The sequence below is a fragment of the Notamacropus eugenii genome, chromosome 6 (assembly GCF_028372415.1).
Source record: "Notamacropus eugenii isolate mMacEug1 chromosome 6, mMacEug1.pri_v2, whole genome shotgun sequence".
Classification (NCBI taxonomy): Eukaryota; Metazoa; Chordata; class Mammalia; order Diprotodontia; family Macropodidae; genus Notamacropus; species Notamacropus eugenii.
The window spans coordinates 181,637,277-181,657,818 of record NC_092877.1 but is presented as its reverse complement, the minus strand read 5'-3'; the positions used below and the strand labels follow the sequence as shown (position 1 = coordinate 181,657,818).

General features: G+C 35.9%; 1 protein-coding gene across 3 annotated transcripts in view; it reads left to right on the top strand.

Moving 5' to 3' along the window:
• GBE1 (1,4-alpha-glucan branching enzyme 1) overlaps positions 1–20,542 on the top strand; it is a 290,724-nt gene that overhangs the window by 112,289 nt on the left and 157,893 nt on the right. For all 3 annotated transcript variants that reach the window (XM_072621635.1, XM_072621634.1, XM_072621636.1), the window contains exons 4-5: positions 7,255–7,380; positions 9,190–9,325. In XM_072621635.1, coding sequence (XP_072477736.1) covers positions 7,255–7,380; positions 9,190–9,325 — 262 coding nt within the window. The remainder of the gene's footprint in view (positions 1–7,254; positions 7,381–9,189; positions 9,326–20,542) is intronic.

Sequence of the window (20,542 nt, the reverse complement as noted above, 5' to 3'; positions counted from 1 at the left end):
TTCAGTATTCATTTTGTAAAATTTTGAGTTCCAAATTTTTCCCCCTTCCCCCTTCCTAAGACAGCAAGCAATCTGATATTGGTTATACACATACAATCATGTTCAAGGTATTTACACATTAGTCATCTTGTAAAAGAAAAATCAGAACAAAAGGGAAAAACCACGAGAAAGAAAAAAAGAAAAACATGAAAATAGTTTGTTTCAATTTGCCTTCAGACTGCATAGTTCCTTCTCTGGATGTGGTTAGCATTTTCCGTCATGAGTCTTTTGTACCAATTTCATCTTTTAAGGAGTTCTTTTCTTCATTGTATTTTTGTACCTCTTTGCTGTTAACTCTTTTTTAAGGTGTTGCTTTCTTCATTATTTTTTGTGTCTACCTTTACCCAACTGTTGACTCTTTTTTCATGTTTTTCTTGCATCACTCTCATTTCTTTTCCCAATTTTTCCTCTACCTTTCTTACTTTTTAAAATTCTTTTTGAACTCTTCCATGGACTGGGACCAGTGGGTTTTTTTTTTTGAGGTGTTGGATTTAGGAGTTTTGACTCTTGCAACAACAGCCCTCTTTTGAGTTTGTGTTTTGATATTCAGTATCACCATAGCAACTTTTTGTAGTCAGGGTCTCTTTTTATTTTCTTTGGCTGTTTGATGATTTTCCAGTTGATTTCTTGACTTTTAACCCTATGCTAAAGTGAAGCTTTGCTTCTGGAATGGCATGGGTACTATTCCAAGTTTCACATTATTTGTGTAGCTGTTTTCAGAAATAATTCTGGGAACCTGTAAGTTGTTGGTATAATGTAGGGAGAGGTTTATTTACTATTCCCCTGTACTGTGCACTGGTTTGTGAGCAACAACAAGCAGCACCATGCAACTGTGACCAGGGTACTTGTTCCCCTGTGGCACTATTTCTGGTGTGCTAGTGTTCCTCCTTGCCATGGTGGAGACCTAGGACTGTTACTCGATTCTATGGACAGTGCCACAGAGTCCTGCCCTGAGTGCCAGCAAAGGAATTCCTATGATCTTCTTTTGACCAGTTTTTTGACCCCTTTACGGTCTGTGGATTGAGAGGTCCAGAAATGACCACTGCCCCCACTGATTCATTGCTCCCATGGCCTGCTTCAGGTTTGCTTGGGCTCTCTCTGAGCTGATTGGTCTGGCTCTAAACTGTGCTCCACTCTCACCCTGGTCCAAAGCATCTTTTCTGCTGACCTTTCATATTTTGTGGGTTCTGCTGCTCAAGAACATGTTTTGAAGTGTTATTTAAACATATTTGGAGGAGGATTTAGGTAAGTCCCTCCCTTTTCTCTATCTTGGCTCAGCCTCTCTGTCCCAGTGTTTTTCACAGATTTAAAAGTGTATCATTTTTTAAAAAAAAGTAAATGTGAGTAAAATGGATGTATGATTTAAAGTTTTCTTTTTTTAAATTTGGATTTATCTGAGTAGCTTACTAGGTTGTATGTTTGAACATATCATTTATGTATCAAATTGATCCTTTTGTCCCAATAGAGCTATTATCTCCCTCTTTTGGGAACCTGAATTATACTCTTTACTAGAAGTAATCTAATCTCCAGCACATGTTTTCAGTTCATGTGATTTTCCTGAGCCATCAGATGTTAATATAATATTTATATAGCAATAATTGTCAGTCAATAGCAGTTTACAAAATGCACAAACCAAAATTCTTAATAAATGTTTTAACCCACTAAATTCTTAAACTGTTTGATACTATTCAGTGTTCCACTTAGAGAATATTTTATCATGGCTATTGAAATTTCTTTTTTTTTTTTTAAAGCTGATACTTCTTTGACTAACGGGACATTATTTTGTAGTGGAATGAAATACTCATTTGAAATTCACTTTGTGATAAAGATTTTAAGTTATCTTAGGGAGATAGAATCAAGATACAGCTGTAGTGCTAAAAGGATAGTGAAGATTGTCTAACCAAAACAAAACAAAGCAAAACTTGCAAACAGATCTAGAAAACATAATAGACCAGATCTTGGCAGAGAAATTCATTAAAAGATCACAGGTCATTTTTTTCCAGCTGAACACGATGTGGGAAGACAGAGAAGTTTGTAGACACTGGGGAAGGGGTTTGTCCAGGAGCACATTATGCAGGACCCTCCATTTCAAAGGGGGAGCTATACACCAGTGTAAGAGGATGTCTCCTACATATACCAGGTCACTGAGAAAGGAACAGATACTACCTGGAAGCTTTTTCCTTAACCAATCAGTCCTGGATCATAGATTCATAAAGGGATGGTATCTGTGTCTGGGTTGACATTCCAGAGTAAGAAGCAATTTTAGCCCTTAGCAAAAACTCAGAAGCAAGGAAAAGCAGTGTGGCTGAGATTCCAGGAGTAGAGAAGGTTCTCATTTCCCGTTTCTAGCCTAGTCAGAAACTTTCAGTGGTATAACAAGTACAAGAATCTGGAAGCAAAGGAGAGAGCTTGTGTTTCTGACACTTGAAAACATTTTCCCAGCTGGCTGGTAGTGGATAAGTCTAGAAGCAGTCCACTTCCAGATCAAGATTCCAGGTCAAGAATGCCATCTCTGTGATATCCTCTCTGTTGCCTTCTGCTTCCTGAATATATCTTCTATTTTTATTATAATTTTTTTCTTAGAATTCCTTGAGGACGGTGAGTTCCTTTCTGCTTGTATTTATAATCCTGATGTGTAGCACACAGTGCCTGGCACATGGCAAGCTCTTAACATATTGTACAATGTCATTCCACTGTTTTCTTTTATCTGTGCTGTTCATTTTGAATGTTATACCTTCTGGAAGCCGCAGTTACCATCCCAATAAATCACAATACTACTTAAGAAGTCACATTTACCTCCTGTGACAGTTCTAGATAAATTTTGACTGTCATTGCATTGTGTAATGTCTGGTTTTTAGTTGCTATAACCCTTTAAATAATGTATAGTTGGATGTATTTGTTATTTAAGATTTTTACATCTTAAAAAACTTTTTTCATTTGTTAATGAATTTACATTGTTAGGACATTTATAACTCTTTCAGCCAAACCTTTTGTTTTTCACCAGTGAACCTGCCTCCACTCCCATTTTTCTCATCTGTGATCCAGTCATGTAGAAATAAAAAAAAACAAAACAAAACAACAAATTATGACAATATTTGAGTTTGTGCTAATGGCATTTTCTCCTGCTTGCCTGTGTAATTTTTTAAAAATTTTGTTTTATATTCCTAAGCTATTAGGATTTCATAGATAATTCTTATTTTAGGTCCAGTGCAGTAGAGTGGTTTTTCTGTTTTTAGTTTTCATTTTTTAAAAAATACTCTAGTTCCTACAGATAACAGATTTTACCATAAGTATTTTAATCCTAACATTGCTATCCCATGTAGCCAATCACTACTCAAGAATGCTTGTGAACTTGAAAACCAGAGCATCACTACTTTACATTAGTTAGCTTCTGTGCCTCTGGCAACTTTTCTAAGTCTAAAATTATAGACAGGTTGTGATTTCTTTGAGTAGAAGGACTTTTCCCATATCCATTAAATCACTGCTCCTTGGTGAATTGAAAGGTAGGTGTATCTATTGCTCATCAAAAATCCATTATTCTGATATCCTGAGCCAAGAGCCAGAAACTTTTTTTAAAAATTAGATTTTTTTCTTCTGAAAGAACTATTTATTCTTCAAATCCATTTTTTTCTTCCAAGTCTCCTACCTTGCATTGGAATTAGTGATGAAGACACTGTTTACATGTAAAATCTTCTGGGTTTTGCCCAAAATATGATAATCCTTAACATTGCTTTTTCAGTTCTCTTTCACAATATTTTTTTCTCATGTGATACTGCCACGAGGAAATAACATGTAATAATGAATTTTAGACATCATTTATGGCAAATCTGATGAGATTCTCCATCAAGTACTCAGTTCAGACAAAGGCTCTCCATTGTTTTGTCAAGAGACCACCTTCACTGCTGCTTATTTATTCTTCCTGTAATTATTCTGTGCATTTGTGTCATTTTTACCCAGTAGTTCTCAAGAAGTTATTTTCTCCTGAGATTGTCCTACATTTGTTTACTTCTATAGGAAGGACCTCATAATGATTATTTAACTCTAGGTATTCGGTGATTCTTCTTTTTCTTCACAGAATCACATTATTCGGCTCTCTCAATACTGGTGGTCCCTTCTGTTATGCTTCTTTTTACATTCTTTTTTTTCTTTAATTTCAGAGCTTGTAGTCTATTTTTTCAATGAACATTTTATTTTATCTGATAACGTAGACTAGAGATATGTTATTCCTGGTGCATTTACTTTCTCCTTTGGATAAAGATGAATTTACACTTGGCACATACATAGGTTGTGCTTTGTAGAAATAGAAACACAAACATTATCACTGTAAAACTGTGCTGGCCTCTCTTATCCTTTAGACAGTTCTATTATCTTACTCATTACCACTCACAGTGTTCTATTGTCCTGTCTTCTCTACCCTCTTGGCTTCAGTGGAGGCTCCATGAGCAGACTTCTCACACCTTTTTCAGGATATTTAGATTGAATATTTTTAGTTGTATTAATTAACAGTTAATATGTTCCTGCATAAGAGCATGCCTACAAGCAAAAATTCATTTTTCTAATTAGGTCTAATTTCTTGGGAGCTTTTTGAGGCTGAGTTTCATATATCTCCTTATACTTCTCTGTATATTCTCTTGTTTCTTAGCTTTCTTTATATTCCATTGTTCAGAGAAGAATATACCTAAAACATCTCAAAAGCTTGCTACAAAAGAAAGTGAAAGGCCATTAAGTAGCTAAGTCTTGAATATTAACTGCAGCACAACACTGTCTTTTCTGATTCCTGATTAGTATTTTTTCTCCTTTACTGCCCTTTTGGATAGCTTACTTTGAACTGGAAAATCTAGGGTGCCCTTTCTCCCAGTGGTTTCACTTTTGACAAGCTTCATACTGGAATCTGGGTTATAACTGGAATTTAATTAATCTACCAGCCTAATCTAACTAGACAGATATTAAGAGTAACAGTTGCACTTTGAAGGTCTTCAGCATTGATGTCTATTTCTTATAATCCTATTGATATCCACTATACTAGCAGAGACAAAAAAATTACTTACCTAAGACAATTCACTCTTGAATTAATGTTTTACAACCTCTTTGACTCTTACAGAGATTAATTAGATAATGCCTAGAAATATGATTTAGTTATAAGTTCAAGTGCCATAAAAAATGTTCTTGGGTTATTTTGTTTTTCTTTTCTCTTTCTTTTTCATATACATTCTCTTTTAATGTCTTAACCTTAAAAAAATTTTAATTGCTTACTATTAGTATCCTATATGTAATTTTCTTCCCATTCTAATTCTCTTCTATCTCATTTGTCATTACTTCTAGAAGAAAAGTTAAGTGGAACTGTGCTGTTTTATTTAGCCTTACATTTTGTTGAATATTTACTCCTTCTTTGTCTTGCTTAATTTTCAGAATTGCTAGTTAGATTTTGTTATATCAGTGAAACTTAAGTTGATCAATTATATGCAAACAATGAGACTGATGATTAAAATTCCAAATAAAACCATAAAATCCAATCTAATGGTAAAAAAAACTTTAATGAAATAATGACAATAATGTTTGTTCATATTTTTCTAATCTTTTAAAAAATGCATTAAAGACTTAACATTGAATTCAGTAAAAAAGAAGGCATCTTCTTTAATGACTTTACATTTAAGTTAATTGCAGTTCACAAAGTATCATTACACTATTTTAGTCATTCCTAAGCCTTCATCAAAATTTTTTGTGCGTTCTTTCTCATTTTCTTTTCCTCATATGGTGAATTAATCTGTAAACCATTCTTCTAATTTAACTTCTGTCCTGTTGCATTATTCATTTGAGTTATTTTTCATATTAGTCACATGATAATATTCTGTTGCATCATACAATTCATTGTATTGAATCATTGCCCAATTACTAGACATTTAGATTGTTTCCAGATTTTTTTTACAGTTACATATATTGCTATTGTGAAAATCTTTGAGTGTGAGAAGCTTTTTTCTTTTGTTTTTGATATCTAATTCATAATATATTCTGTTTTTTATTGTTTTGATTTTGTTTTATTTTTTCTTGATGTCTCATGGAGTTATTTTCTTCCACTTGTCCAATTCTTTTTTTAAAAAAAATAAAAAAAATTTAAAATTTTTTTAAGGAATTGTTTTTTTTTTTAGTGAACTTTTGCATCTCTTTTTCAGTTGTCCAATTCTGATTTTTAAGGAGTTGTTTTCTTCAGTGGATTTTTATACATTTTTCCATTTTTTTTTAAACTAGGCTGTTGACTCTTTTTTTCATGTTTCTCTTGCACAATATTATTATTATTTCCCCAATTTTCTTTTGTCCCTTTTATTGGATTTTTAAAACTTTTTCAGGAGTTCTTTTTGGGTCTGAAATCAATTCACATTTTTCTTTGAGACTTTGCATATAGCCTTTTGACATTTTCATCTTCTTCTGAGTTTTTGTTTTCAACTTCCCTGTCACCATAATAACTTTTTGTGGTCAGATTCTTTTTCTGGGCTTCTTTTGTTGTTGTTTCATTTTATTTTTGCTCATTTTTTCCTGCCTATTTTGTGACTTTTAAAGTTGAACTGAGCTCCTGGAATGAATGAGACACTGTCCCAAGCTTCTTGAGCAATGGGTGTGAAGTTTCCCATGAGGCCTCAGCACTGGTGTGCTGCATTAGAGGGGCACAGATCGTCTCTGTTAGCCTGTTCTGTTGAGGTTGCAGGGCCTAACTCTTGACCTGTATTGGGGGCATAGTTCTTGTAGCTTCTCTGAAGTGCCAGGATTGTGGGCCCTGCCATCTGGCCTTCTATGCTGGGACTGTGGGGGCTTGGTTGCTGACCTGCCATGCGAGGGGGAGGTCACTGGCCTGCTGTGCTGGGACCATAGTACCTGGATGCACTGGTGGTGTGGGACCTCATTGCTGACCTGCACTGGGATTGGGGCTTCACTGCTGTTTTCTGGGGCATGGCCTACTGTTGGTTTCCATAGAGGCCACCTGTACTGAACTACACTCCTCTTTTACTACAGTGAGAGAGATCTTTCCTGCTGACCTCCTTAAGTTGTCTTAACCTGGAAAATTGTTTCACCCTCACCTTTTGTTGGTTCTGCTGCTCTAGAACTTGTTGTGAGTCATTATTTTATAATTGTTTGAGAGAGTTCAGACAATTTACTGTCTTATTCTATCTTTGTTCTGCTCCAACTTTCAAAAAATGTAATAGCTTTTGTTTTATTTTTTAGGTGGTTATAACTAGTAAAAGTGGAGAAATCCTGTACCGTATTTCTCCATGGGCAAAATACGTGGTTCGTGAAGGTGGTAACGTAAATTATGATTGGATACAATGGGACCCAGAAAATCCTTATCAAGTAAGAATGACGTATCTTTGTTTAACTGAAGGTTATTTTCCATTCACTTTTACAGTTACTCATTCTTTTAGTATCTCCACCATTACTTTATTGCTTAATCTACTATTACTATTACATGTAGGAAAAAAAATATATTCTCCTTATTGTGAAAAGCACTCTTTCCATCAGTCTATAGGTTGTGTATAACAAATTGAAATGATTTCTTTATTTGTATGTAATTACAGAATCATAGACTCTCGGAGGCTACCTACTCCAACCTGTCCCTAAGAAGAAATTCCATCTAAAATTTACCCAATAAATGAGATCCAGATTTTTCTGGAACTCTAGTGAGAATAGAATCTATTGCCTCCTCAGGGAGCTTTTTGGGAACTTCAGTGACTTTGATAACTGAAATTTAACCTCAATTCAAGTCTAGGTGTTTTTGAGGGTTTTTTTGGTTTGTTTTAGTTTTAGCTATGATCCCTCAATAAAAATACCATCAAATACATTATTTCTATGATCCTCTAAAGGGAAAACATTTGAGATTACAGTCTTTTCCCAGTAGTTTACTTGGGAAAAATGATCGGGGCCTAGAAGAATTTTAAACTCCAGATACTAGTGTGGAGAAAAAAATTTTAAGCCCTTTATTACTTAAATTAGTTCTTGCCCTAAGAGTGGCTCTATGTGAATACACACACACACACACACACACACACACACATATGTATATATAAAAATATATGTGAATATTAATAGATATGTGAATATAATATGTATGTGTGTGTGTGTATATATACATATATATATATATGTATATATAAAATATATATATAGTGGAGTTTTTGATTGGGATTAAAGAAAGAGGGGGGAGTACTGAAAAGTCAGAAAGCTAGGCATTAGGTATTGTTAAGGGAGGCAAACCAGCCCCAGAACAGAGTAGAAGTTCTTGAACCTGGTTGCATATTAGCCGAGAAAAAGACAACTCAGCAGGAGAGAAAGAGAAAACAGTTTGTCTTTGAGTTTGACCTTATTGATTGAGGTTATCTGGAGTTTTTATAACACCCTCCCTCTTTGTTGTATTATAAGACTAGTCCTTTAATGAGAGATGATCTATGGATAGTTTTTGTTGTTATTAATGACAGATACTCAAAATCATATTATTAACTGAAAAGAAATTTTCATAACATTATGAATATGTCTTTTCCTGACTTCTATACATGAGTCTACAATTGATTTAGTTCTTCAAAAGAACTTCAAAAGAAGTCTACAAGTAGGCTTAGGAATGTAATAGAAACACAACTATAAACTTTCCCTATGACTCACCATCTGATTGCTTAAGAATTTAGATTTTCTGAGCTTATGGATATGTTTAAAGAGTTCATGTTCTTAGAAGCAGGGAATCTCAATTATCAATGTCATTAATTAGAGCACTGTGTTTGCCTTTTATTTTCCACTTGAAGCCATTTATGTATCTTTGTGTATTGTGTGTCTTTGAAGCCACATATGCTGCTATCTTATTTTGTTTGTTGGTTTCATGTTTCTTACCTGCCCTAGAAAAGACTCAGACCCTATGAGTGCACTTCTGGCTCCATTTACAAGTGTAACTAAGGCATAAGCTAACTAAGGCATAAGAAAATTATTAAGAGTATCAACGGGATCCTAAAATGATCCTGTTGTCCTATTCATTACAAGCTTTAGACTTTTCTAGTGATTTATAATGTGTGCACTTCAGATTTTTTGACTGGAGTAATTTATTTAAAGATAGTAGTTAAATTAGTTTATCTCTTATTTTTATGTTTGATTCTAATGTCATTCTGTATATATTTATAGTTCAAGCATTCTCGACCCACCAAGCCAAAGGGTTTAAGAATTTATGAATCTCATGTAGGAATTTCTTCTCATGAAGGAAAAGTAGCTTCATATAAACACTTTACATGCAATGTTCTACCAAGAATCAAGGACCTTGGTGAGTAATACTGTTGATTTTGATTCCAATAAAATCTTAATGAGTCTGTGCTCTTATTAGAGAAGCTAATTACAAATGACTTTCTTGAGTTGAGATAAAGTGTGTAGTAGAAATACATTTTATTTTTGGCCTTTGAAATTGCCTTAGCCTGAAATTGTAATAGGGATAGTTTAGGAAGAAGAAATGAACTAAAATTAGTGTATGAGAATCTAAGTTATTGTTTTCCTTCCATTTTAAGTTATGTGATTCTTTAAAAATATAGACAATATTAGTGTAATTATTAATATCTGTGTATGAGACAATGTTTGCCAAGTATTAAGAGGCTATTGACTGCAGTCTGCTAAATTTTTAATTCTGTTAGTAAGGACTTAATGTTTTGGAATTTATGAGTAACCATTAGGATGAATATGACCTGTATCCAAATATTTGGATAATTTGGTGCTTAATTGTTGATAGTGTGTTGATCAACCTTGTTGTCCCTTGTACTTCTAGTTCTGGAAGGCTCTTTGGGCAATTTCACACTGCCCATTAGCATTCTTTCCAATGGTTAGGAAGGGGGAATAAATATAGATTAAACTGTTTTGTTTTGACAGCTTATAAAAGTTTTGTCTGAAAGAAAAAGTTGAATAGCTAGAATGTAATTTTGAATTATTTGTTAATTTAGAGTAGTCACATTGTTCCTGTTCTTAGTAGTAGACAGCAAGTTGTCTACAATAGTTAAAGTTGAGTGAGCATTAGTAAATTCAAGTGGTCTAATTTTTCAGTGTGCAATATAGATAAGAATTAAGATTCACAGTTTGAAATAAACACGGGTTATATTTTTCAGAATTCATCACTCATCTAGTATGTCACATTTTTAAATAGAAATTCCCTCTATAACATATTTAACACAATAGTGAGTGGAAAGCAACCTGTTCTCTGTTGTGTTTGTCTTTTATTTTCAAAGAAGACCATGACATCAGGGAAATAATGACATGACTTGTGTTTGACTTTGTTGTGAGTGAGGGAGGGCTGTGTAAGTTCACCAGCCTCACTTTCTTTTCCTGAGCCATCTGGATCCAGTGACCAGATAATTCATCAGGATAGCTGGAGATGGCCCAGGATGCAATGGGAGACCTTGTCCTTTTTCAGCTAAGGCCTATTCAGGGACTCATTTAGAGTGAGGTAATGCTCATTCAGTGAATAGGCCTCTTTAAGAACTAGTCAGGGAATGGTCCCTTTAATGAGTAAAAGAAAAAAATATAGTTAAATCAATCTGGGAGGGAAAGAGCAACAGTTAGTATTGATAATCACTCTTAAGCCAGAAGAGTCCAGATAACTGCCAGGAAGTGGAGTGTGGGCAGGGATCTATTGTTGTCCAGTCTGAGGGCTTCAGAGTGCACTGGATTAAAGTTTTGGGAAAGACAAGAGAGAAAGAAAGGAAGCAAGGAAGGTAGGAAGGAAACAAGGAAGGTAGGAAGGAAGAAAGAAAGAAATCTAGTCAGTAAACCCCAAGTTAATTGGGCATCCTTTGGCCACCCAAATTTGCTTTCCTTTGGAGAGGAGAAGGAAAGTAGGGGGAGAGACAGAAGGGAGAGGATGAGCTGAGCTACCGAGCTATATTGGTCCCCATTCAGGCAAGCTCAGTCTATTCACAGGCTATGTTCTGTTACTTATGCTACTACATTGTTCTTTGGGATCTTTGGAAATTGGTTGAGGGGAGGAAATGGGGAGAAAGGGAAGAAAAAGGAGAATCAGTTGCATGACTGACTTTGTAAAGTGATAGAGAAATATGTATCTATAAATTTCTTAGTGCCCAATGACTTGTGCCTCTTAACAGGCACCTGTTATTGGCTGCAAAGTTGTAAAACAAAGGTATAATTCAGTTTGTTCATGGCTTGAATTTCTGACTTCTTAATTGTCTTGACTTGATTTCTAAACTCTCAAAGCATCATACAGGTGCAGTAAACAGATTAACATTCACCCAGTCAGGTAAAATTCATTCATTCACTTTTGTCCAGTATTTCATATATTTAAATAGCTTACATCAATTAAATGTATCAACAGAAATTATTTAGGACTGGGATGTGCTTTAATTCACCTTTCTAAAATGTGCTTCACTGACATCAACATGAAATCTGATTTGGGAAGGGTGAAACAGGGCTATTATTTTCCTCATTATGGATACTACTTCTCTTAATGTAGAGCAAGATTGCTTTACCTCTAATTGCTACCATGTCACTCTGTTGATTCACATTTAGGTTACATTCTGCTAAACCCTCTAAATAATTTCAGATAAAAAGTTGTCTGGTCACATTTCCTTTTTCTTGTATTTCTTCAGTTGCCCTTTGAACTCATTTTACTGGTGGAAAGAGTGTTGAATTTGGAGTCAGATGTCTTGGGTTGAATCTTGACTTGGCCACTTAATGCCTCTATGAACTTGACGTCATAGAATTTGAGAATTGGAAAGGAACACAGCTTCTATCTAGTCCAAAACAAACAGAAAGGATTCCCTTTATAACATACCAAAAAAGTGATTGTTGAACCTTGCCTTTTAAGTAAGGATAGCACATTATCTTCTCAAATTAGCCCATTCTACTTTCAGTTAGGAAGCTTTTCCTGAAAGCATTGCTAAATTTGCCTCTTTGTAACTTTTGCTCACTGTTTTTGGTTCGGCCTGTATGTAAAGTGAATTTTAGTGTCAGTAAGGTGGATTTTAGTGTGTATAAAGTGAATTTTTGTTACTATTTCTCAGAGTTCAGTTTCTCAGGATCCATAGACATAACAGTCTCCTGTTCCCAGGTTTTAGATATGACTTCCCACAGTTATGATTCAAAACATCTCCACCATGCTTGCGCAGAATTATATAGTGGTAAATAATAGAAACATCCACTGTGACTGCACAGTGAGATACAGGGGTGAGGTGATGTAAACTTGAGAGGCTATTTCAGGCAATATGTCTTCTTTGTCTGTTGGCCTCTAAAGCAGGCCTAGACGATGAATGGGGAACCCTTAAAGTTGAATGCACAAATGTTGTGTGTGCCTCAGTTGGCCCCCAATAAGGCTTAGGGGAACCCTTAGGGTTTGAGTGCACAACCTGGAATGCTGTGCGTGCCTTCATCAGTCCCCATCTAGGCTTTGGAGAAATCTGTGTTTGCCTCAGTTGGCCCCCATTGAGGCTTAAGGGAATTTAGGGGAAGCACAGGTTGTGCCTGTCTCCATTGACTCCATTAAGATGTAGAGGTAGTTGCCTCCCCTTCTCTCCGGCCCCTTTGAGAAGGGTGATTAGGGAGTGCTGTAGGAGTTTGTGCTGTCATTATCAGCAACCTCTTCTAAGAAAACTAGACGAGAATAAAGTAAGATTATTAACCCCTTCTTAGTATCTTTCATGTCTGACCAAATCAAGAGTGAACCCATGCTAGCAGCCATCCTGTGTGCTGTGTTTATCTTTCTTACAAAGCTCCATAGAGCTAAATGAAACAAGTGAAATCTCTCTTGCACATGATAGACCTTCAAATACTTAAGGATAACTCTCATGTACAACCAGACTTCTTCTCTAGGCTATCTATCCCCAGTTCCTCATATGATATGGATGCAGAACATTTTGCCTTCATGTTTACCATCCTGGTCACTCTCTAGCTTATCAATTTTCCTCATACCCTGAGTCCAAGAACTGAACATAACATTTTTGAAAAAATTAATTTATTTGTTTTCAGTTTTTGACAGTCACTTCTATAAGTTTTAAATTTTCTCCCTCTCCCTTCCCTCTCCTAGATGGCATGCATTCTTATATGAGTTCTACACATACATTCTTATTAAACACACTTTCACATTAGTCATGTTGCATAGAAGAATTAAAATGAATGGGAAAAACTATGAGAAAACCAAACCAAAACAAAACACAAGAGAAAATAGTCTGCTTCATTCTGAGATCCAATTCCATAGTTCTTTCTCTGGATGTGGATGGCATTTTGCCTCAAGAGTCCTTTGGGAATGTTTTAGGTCCTTGCAGGGCTAAGTCTGCCAGAAAAATTCCTCGCACACTGTGGTTGTTACTATGTTACTATGTATCTCCTGGTTTTCCTCCTTTCACTCAGCATCAGTTCATATAAGTCCTTCCAGGCCTCTCTGAAGTCTTTCCTATTCATCATTTTTTGTAGCACATCGCATTCCCACACTGATGAGCATTCTCTTAATTTCCAGTTCTTGGCAGAGAACTGCTATAAAAAAGAGAGCTGCTATAAATATTTGTATACATGTGGGACCCTTTCTTATTTTTATGATCTCTTTAGGATACAGTCCTAGAAGCGATATTGCTAGGTCAAAGGGTATGCACATTTGATAGCCCCTTGGGCATACTTCCAAATTTCTCTCCAGAATGGTTGGATCAGCTCACGACTCCACCAGTAATGAATTAGTGTTCCAACTCTCCCACATCTACTCCACCCCACCATTTATCATCATTCTGTTTATGAACATAATATTTCAAATGAAGTCAAATGAAGTAGAGCAGAGTAAGACTGTCACCTCCCTGTTTGAAGCTCGGAATTTCCTTAATGCAGCTCAAGATTGCCTTAGCTAATTTTTTGAGGGGTAGAGGGATGAAGGAGTGAGGGTACATGGTTTAGGAAGGGGAGAGAGATAAGTGAATTGTGGTAAAAAGGAGGGCCATATCAGAGAATGGGATTTATATTTCTAGATTACAGTTTATAATACACAGTTGATAGATGCCTCTGTTGACTCATATTGAGCTTTCAGACCACTAACAACTGCTGTTGATCCATACCTCTCCCATCTTATACTTGTAAAGTGATTTTTTTGGTACAAGATTTTATATTTATCCTTATTGAATTTTTTATTAGTTTTTACCTGATGCTGTAGCCTCTTAAAATTGGTTTGGATCCTGACTGTTATTCAGTGTGTTAACTCCTGCCCATTAAACTCTTAACAAATTACTCTTTAAATCTAGATATCCCACCAATTCAGGATCCATATAATATTCTTGTCTTGTCCATATCTTTTCATCTCCTTCACAAGAATACCTTGAGATACTAAGTCTTAAGTTTTTGCTTTATTAAAATCCAGGAAAGTTCATCCACAGAATTCTCCTCATCTAGTAGTTGAATAATCCTGTCAAAAAGAAATAAGTTTAGTCCAGCATGAGCTGTTCATTGTGAAACCACAATGGCTTAATCACCACTTATCTAAGATGGGGGATGGATAATTTCTTTCTCCTCTCTGCTTTTTTTTTTTTTTAAGACTTTTTTTCACTTGATTTGCAAGAACCTGGCAAGTATATTCTTGCCAGCCTTTGTTACGTGTATTCCATTTCTGCTGAGGGAATCTGTCAATCTTATATTGTAAACTTTGATTCAGAAACCCAATCTCATTCTCAGACACAGCCTTCTTAACCAGTAGCTCATTTCCCAAATTGATTTTTTTTCTCCTCTACATCCCTTTCCTTCACTGGGCAACATTGAAGAAAATAAAAGCAATGCCCTTATCATCTTAAGTTTCTTTCACCAGACTTCATGATTATTGGCAACACTATTTAGATTGTTTCTAGAAGTCTTTTTTATGCCTCCATAAGTCACAAGAAATAATTCATTGGCATACATTTTTAAATAAGTCTTGGGAAGTTCTCTGTTATATCTAAGATAATGTCCTGGAAGACAATAAACTTCTCTGTTATCAGATGAACAAATAGCTGTTTCTCTTCTCCTGAGCTGGGGATGACCAGCTTTACTTTTTCCTCTAGCCTTTGACTGGAATAATTTCTTGTTTGGTCTTTACTCTGTCATTCTGGAAAAGATAAACAGCTGATTCTTTTTTTCAGAGCATCCAGCTCTCTCCTTTAGGAAAAGCCTATCTGTTTTTAATATCTAATTGTAAAGCATCTCTTTCCTTTCCTTTTTCTCTTTATGCAGTCTTTAGTTCTCCATTCTGAAAAGTCTAAAACGTCCTCTCCTTCTACTGTTTTCCTGGCACTGAAGTCTCAGTTCACTTTCTTTTAGGAACTCTTCATTATCCCTAGAAGTCTGGAGTGTGGATAGTGTTTATTTATTATTTTTTAAAATTTTATTCATATATTTATTTTATATATTATTTATTATTATTTAACTCCATCTTTTATGCACTTGAAACTCAGATAAGATGTAAAAAAGGAAAATTCACAGCCTCATTGCAGTTCACTGCACAGTCATTGAGAATTTAAACCTTGTTTCTTGAAACTATTTTTTAGTTCAGCGGGAAGCATACCTAATTAAAACTTTCTTAGAGCTGTTATTAATTATAAAAAGTTAAAGTTTTTGAAACCAATTTATTCCACCCACTATTCATTTTCAGTTTACTTAACTTTCTGTTGTTCTGCTTAACCTTTTATTACTTGCCTTGTCAACTACCTCCTCTTACTCGTATAGGTTCTATCCCCTAATCCTCTTCTATCCACCCTAATCCTTTTATAGTCTCCTTATTTGACCTAGAGGGGTGTAGGGTATGTTCAGGGAGAACCAGTACCTGGTGTGATGGCTGCTAAGCCCTTTTCAGGGCTGCTTTCCACCTTTGATGTCCACTTGTTCCACCCAACTCTCACCTGTGGCTTCAAGAAGCTACAGCATGTGCAACAGCCACACCTAGGTAAACCATTGAGACAAACCAGGTTGAGGGTAACCAAGGGGTGTTAAACCTATTCGTGAGTTAAGGGGGGTGTCTTTTGAAGCATGTGAAACTTCCTTTGGTGGAATGAGTAGAGGAGAGCAATTTGTTCCAGCAGACATGAAGGCAGCTAGAGCAGGCCATATGGAGTGCTTAGAGCTTGATGCTAAGGTCATCCCCTGTATCCTGTGCCATCACCAATCATCTTGATTCTATCCTGTCACTGGACTGTGATGACTCTGAACAATTGACTGGGGGTGATGAAAGGCTACAAGCCAAGACCAAAGTGGAGGGAGTGTTGATGCAGGATTTTCTGTTTGCAGATGATTGTGCACTCAGTGCAGCCTCTGAAGCTGAGATGCAAGATCAATTCTCTGTTGCCTGTATTAATTTTGGCCTAATAATTAACACCAGGAAGACATAGGTGCTCCATCAGCCACCACCATACCATCTATACCCAGAACCATCAGTTATAGCAAATGGAAAAGTTTTGAGTGCTATGGATAAGTTCACTTACCTTGGTCGTGTACTGTCCAGGCATGTACACATTGACAGTGATGTTGATGCCCGCATTTCCAGACGTAGCTCAGTGTTTAGGAGGTTCCAAAGGAAAGTACGGGAGAGAAGAGGTATTAGACTGACTACCAAATTGAAGGTCTGCAGAGCAGTTGTATTTACCTCATTGTTATATGCCCATGAAACATGGACAGTCTACCAGCTCTGTGCCAGAAAACTGAATCACTTCCATTTGAACTTTCTTAGGAAGATTCTGAAGATATTGAGGTCCTTACTTGAACTAAACTACCAAGCATTCAAACTATGCTTCAGAGAGCTCAAAACTCGGATGAACTGGCCATGTTGTTCAAATGCAATGGAAATCTCGCATGGGGCAGGTGATCACATGGTCAGAAAAAATGATACAAGGACACTCTCACAGTCTGTCTCATGAACTTTGGATTTGATTGTGTGACATGGGAGACACTGGCACAGGACCGCTCAGCATGATGTGCCCACATCAGAAAGGATGCTGTGCTCTGTGAGCAATGCAGAATTGAAATAGAGGATAGATAGGATGTGCAAATTTGGAGTATCCACCCCAAATCTCCACATGGGCTATCTGTGTCCAATCTGTGGTAGAGCATTCTGAGCTTGTATTGTATCAGCCACAGCTGGACACATTGAAACTTGACTTTACCATGGTGATGTCATTTTGGTCCTCTTTGAGAACATTTATCCTGTGTCTTGCTTCTCTTAAAATATAGAGGGAGAATATGGAAAAGTATCTGGGTCTGAATGTTGTTCTTCATATTTTCCTCAATTTTTCCTTCTAAAATTAACCTGATCTACTTCACTAGTCCAAACCCCTCCACACCACTTAAGCAATTTCCTTTTCCTTATTTGGTTCAAATTATTTTTTCTTTCCTACAACCATCTCCCATGGAAGCTTGCCAGGCCTAGAGGCCTGTGTGGGCTACCCGAGTCTTCTTACCTCACCTCCGAGGTCTTCGGTTGGCCAAAACCGGATGCTCATATGAGAGAAAGGACGTTCCAGAGTCGAACAAGGGTTGAGCTTTATTTCAGGGTCTAGTTACAAGTGCAGGGGGATCTTCCTTAGGAGGAAGAGGGGGAGATTTCCTAAGGAGGCTAAGATCTTAAGGGATTGGAAGTAGAAGTACAAGCGGGGAGAGAGGGGGAGGGGAGAGAGAAGAGAAGAAAAGCGGAGCCTACTGTCCTCTTGGCTCCTCATGTGCTAAGAGAGCTTTTAGGCTTCCTCAATCCTACTTAACCTTCAGCCGCATAGTTTTGCATATGAATACCGTGCTGTTAGGTAACTAGGTGTGCCCAGATCCGGGACCATCTCGAGGGCGGGGAGATCTCTCCCCCATCACGTTTCTCACGGGAAGAGGCGGAATTACTCGAGATAGCTCGGTTCACCTCGATCCCCTGCCGTTTCCTGGGAGGGTCTCGTGAGAGCTCTAAGATTTAGAAGCTCCCACCTTTACCTGCCCGAGACTGTCCACACGGAACTGAGCTTCCAATCCCAACAGAAGCTAGAAGTGGAAGTCATTTAATTTCAGTTGATCTGAGTGTCATCTGATCTATTAGCTATTTCCTGTTATTTGCCAATTTAGTAAAGATTTTTATCATGTTTTCAATATTGATAAAAATGTAAAATATATCAAAGTCAAAAGTTTACTAGGGAACCCTCAGTTAACAACTTCGCATGTGTTGTAGTGGTCCATAACTTATACTTCTTGGAGTGTGATCATTTGACCCTTACTGAATCCATGTCATTGTACTGTTATCTAGTTAACATCTTTCCAGTTTTGAAATAATGGTATCACAATAGATTTTGTCAAATGCTTTCTGAAATCCAAATATAATATTACCGTAGTCTACAAATCTAATCATTTTTAAGATATAACCTTTCCTTGTTTTTTTATACTTACAATACTTTTAACGATTCTTGTTTTCTAAGGAGTCACAAATCGAATTCATTTGACTTGTAATTTGTAAACTATACTTTCTTCACTTCTTAAAAAGATCGGGATATTGACCTTTCTTTTAGTCCAGTGACAACTACCCCTTTTGCTGCAGTTTTTCAAAGATCACCAAGAGTGGCTCTACAAATCATCCATTCTTCCAGTTATTTATCTAGTCCTGTTTGCTTAATATCATCGAGCACATCCTAGACTGTCTTGTAATATCTTTCTCTTAACTTTTTGACTTATACTCCCCAATTCTTAGGACCATGTATATGATAGGAAGAACAGAAGCAAAATAAGAGTAACTTTTCCTTTCCTTTCATCTATTATCTTTGTTGTAGCTGCTCCAAACAATAGCAGGATCTCTTCTCATAGCTGTAACAAGCCCCTTTTGCTCTTGTCATTGTACTTCGTTAGGCTAGGTCATTCTGAGATTGTGCATTCTTGACCATTCTTTAAGATCCTGTTATTAATTCTGCCTTCTATAAATGTCTTTTTAAAACTTAATTTATTTAATGAATTAATCTAGGTGTTCATGTCGGTATCTTTAGGCTGCTCCACATTTTCTTACTCTTTGGAATTCTTTGTGTTTTTGTCCATGAGAACTTCTTTTTTTGGGACCATCCTTATTGGGCTGTTCCCCTGTAGCATTTTAGGCTGTACATTCCTTTTTCTTTGAAGTTTTTGAAATATAACCTTCTAAACTGTAAAATGAACAAAGACTGTACCCAGATTTCTTCTCTGTACCTGTCTTGAACTCTATAACAGAGTGGTCACGAAGTTTCTCATGATGTTGACTGAAGGAAGCGTGCGTGTGCACACACACCGAGCATGTGTGTGCTTGTATGTGTGTATGTATCAGAGTAAGATCAAAAATTTTCCTCACCTTTCCTTTTCTTTGAAAAATGAAATTATGCTTTAGGCAATTCTAGAAATCTAGTTGCTCTTCTTTTAACAGTGAGAGGTCTAGTAAGTGGTAATCAGAGAGGGAACTTTAACTGTAGCTCCCCATCACTACTATATTATGCTTCTTTTCTAGATAATATCAATTTCTAGAACTCCTTATCCATTTCCTTCTTGCCAAGTGTTCTGTAGTATACTCCTTCAATATTGGTCACATTTCTCACTCCACTGGTTTTTACCAAAAAGTTTTCCACCATGCTTCACCCCTTTGATTCAGGGATTTCCTCAAATGACTATGTCTTCTTAACATTCAGTAATATTTAATCTCCTTTTATTTAGACGACTACTTTTGAATAAATACTTCCATAGGTGAATTAAGAATTACTTTACTGTAAAGTGTTTTAATGATCATAATGGAAACATTTCAGCATCTTATTGTTAACTGGTAAGCCTTACTTTGGACACAAAAAGGAAAAGTACTTAAACTCATATTTGTTTGACACTAGTGATAAATGATATTAGAATCCATAGGTAAAGCCCAATTGAATTGCGCTCTAAATGTATAATTCATGTAGCTTTTGGAAATTGGAACTATTACACTTAATAATTATTTTATAAAGAAAACAATTCATCTCTTAGCATATATAATCTTGAAAGAAGTTCTTGGCTTTATTTAATATTCATAAATCTTTAATTCCTAATATAAATTTATAACTAATAAAATGCTAATATCATTGAATTATGTGTGTCAGAAACTTCAAGACAAAAAGAAATTAAATTGATGCACCTTACAAAAGTATTGCACGTAAAATTTATTTTATAAATTATTATTTTATTTACAAATTGTTACTTTATAAATTTGCTATTATAAAAGTTTCTATCAGTTAATGAGTTTAAAAGGGGGAGAAGTGAAAGAACATTTTATTTATATGGTACCAGCTCTGTGTCTGATGCTGTGCTTAAGTGCTTTACAAATGTGATCTCATTTGATCTTTAAGCGCATTGTGCTGATACTGTGACTAATATGACTGTGAACTGAATAAGATAAAATCTTGGTAAGCTGAATAAAATTTTAAATGTCACTAAGCCATACAAAGAGTTTTTCTTTTTTAATTAGTCATTATTATGTAAAAGTAAAACTGTTGTAGTTTCCCTGTTAATTAAATAGACCTGAAGTCTGTTTTCTTCTGAATTT